The sequence below is a fragment of the Malurus melanocephalus genome, unplaced genomic scaffold, assembly GCF_030028575.1.
Source record: "Malurus melanocephalus ecotype Western Australia unplaced genomic scaffold, MMel_1.1 scaffold_1936, whole genome shotgun sequence".
NCBI classification, from domain to species: domain Eukaryota; kingdom Metazoa; phylum Chordata; class Aves; order Passeriformes; family Maluridae; genus Malurus; species Malurus melanocephalus.
This window is the reverse complement of record NW_026625168.1, coordinates 1-1,908: the sequence shown is the minus strand read 5'-3', so window position 1 is coordinate 1,908 and position 1,908 is coordinate 1. Positions and strand designations below refer to the sequence as shown.

Here is a 1,908-nt window from a genome sequence, read left to right as displayed (position 1 = left end):
GGCCAAGGGAAAGGGGGCGGGGCTCTCACCCGGCAGGGGGGGGATGGGCGGCCCCTCCCCCTCCTCGTCCTCGCTGTTCTCCTCCGTGGAGCCCCCGTAGGGGTCAAACCTGAACAAGGGGGCGTGGTCAGACCGTGGCCACGCCCCCCCCAGAGGTGTGACCACGCCCACAATGTGTGGACACACCCCCAAGGTGCGGCCACGCCCCCTTTTACCCCAAACTCACTCCTCTGATTGGTCCTCGCCGTCGCTGTCGGATTCGGGGGGCGTGGCCGGCGCTGAAGGGGGCGTGGCTTCCTTAGGGGCGGGGTCAGGAGGGGGCGGGGCGTCCTCAGGCTCCTCCCCCTCACTGCCGGGGGAGGCGGAGCCGTCCAGGAGGTACCTGAGAGTGAGGCCACGCCCATTTTAGGGTGTGGCCGCTCCAAACTCCGCCCCAAAGGGGGGCGTGGCTTTGAGAGAACCAGTCAGAAATTAGGCTGGGTGTGGCCTCAGGGGGCGTGGCCAAAAGGGGGCATCCCCGAGTGGGTGTGGCCAATCTGGGTGTGTCCAACAAGGGGGTGTGGCCAATTTGGGCGTGTCCCAAAGGGGGCGTGGTCAACATGGGTGTGTCCCTATGTATGGTGGGCGTGACCCAGGGTGGGTGTGGCTCATCTGGGCGTGGCCTATGTGGGCGTGGCCACACGTGGGGGTGGCCTGGGGTGGGTGGGCGTGTCCAAAAAATGCAGTGGGCGTGTCCCAAATTTGGTATATCTCGCAGTGGGCGTGTCCTTAATGTGATGGGCGTGTCCCCAATGCGATGGGCGTGTCCAAAAATGCACTGGGCGTGTCCCCAATGGGGTGGGCGTGGCATTGGGCGTGACCCCTGCAATGTGGGCGTGTCCCCAATGCGATGGGCGTGGCACTGGGCGTGTCCAGGGTGGAGTGGGCGTGTCCCCATTAGGGTGGGCGTGTCCCCAATGCGATGGGCGTGTCCTCCACAATATGGGCGTGTCCTCCACAATATGGGCGTGTCCCCAAGTGCCGTGGGTTTGCCTAGAGTGGGGTGGGCGTGTCCCCAATGCGATGGGCGTGGCACTGGGCGTGTCCAGGGTGGAGTGGGCGTGTCCCTGAGTGCAGTGGGCGTGTCCCCATTAGGGTGGGCGTGTCCCCAATGCGATGGGCGTGTCCCTTTGCAATATGGGCGTGTCCCCAATGGGGTGGGCGTGTCCCAAATTGGGTACATCCCGCAGTGGGCGTGTCCTTAATGTGATGGGCATGTCCCCAATGCGGTGGGCGTGGCAATGGGCGTGTCCCCAATGCGGTGGGCGTGGCAATGGGCGTGTCCCCAATGCGGTGGGCGTGGCATTGGGCGTGTCCAGGGTGGAGTGGGTGTGTCCCTGACTGCAGTGGGCGTGTCTCCATTAGGGTGGGCGTGTCCCCAATGCGGTGGGCGTGTCCCTTTGCAATATGGGCGTGTCCTCCACAATATGGGCGTGTCCCCAAGTGCCGTGGGTTTGTCCAGGGTGGAGTGGGCGTGTCCCCAATGTGATGGGCGTGGCATTGGGCGTATCCCTGACTGCAGTGGGCGTGTCCCCATTAGGGTGGGCGTGTCCCCATTAGGGTGGGCGTGTCCCCAATGTGATGGGCGTGTGCTCCACAATATGGGCGTGTCCCCAAGTGCCGTGGGTTTGTTTAGAGTGGGGTGGGCGTGTCCCCAATGCGATGGGCGTGGCACTGGGCGTGTCCCGCACAAAGTGGGCGTGGCTTACGGTCCGCAGGGCAGTCTCCGCCCCTCCCTCTGGCAGTCCCAGATCCAATCAGGGCTCACCACGACCCCGCCCCCTTCCCGGGCTCGCTCCGCCTTCGGGGTGCGGGCGAACGCGCACCTGAAAAAAAAATTTAAAAAAATAAAAAAAAAATTAAAAATGG

General features: G+C 64.0%; 1 protein-coding gene across 1 annotated transcript in view; it reads right to left on the bottom strand.

The window, feature by feature from the left end:
• Positions 1–1,865, bottom strand: part of LOC130587466 (DNA repair protein XRCC1-like) — a gene marked incomplete at its 5' end in the record, with an annotated part of 3,494 nt that extends 1,629 nt beyond the window's left edge. Inside the window, 3 exons of the mRNA XM_057388440.1 lie at positions 4–109; positions 227–382; positions 1,749–1,865. Of these exons, the coding sequence (XP_057244423.1) occupies positions 4–109; positions 227–382; positions 1,749–1,865 (379 nt within the window). The remainder of the gene's footprint in view (positions 1–3; positions 110–226; positions 383–1,748) is intronic.
• Between the last annotated feature and the right edge of the window lie 43 nt (positions 1,866–1,908).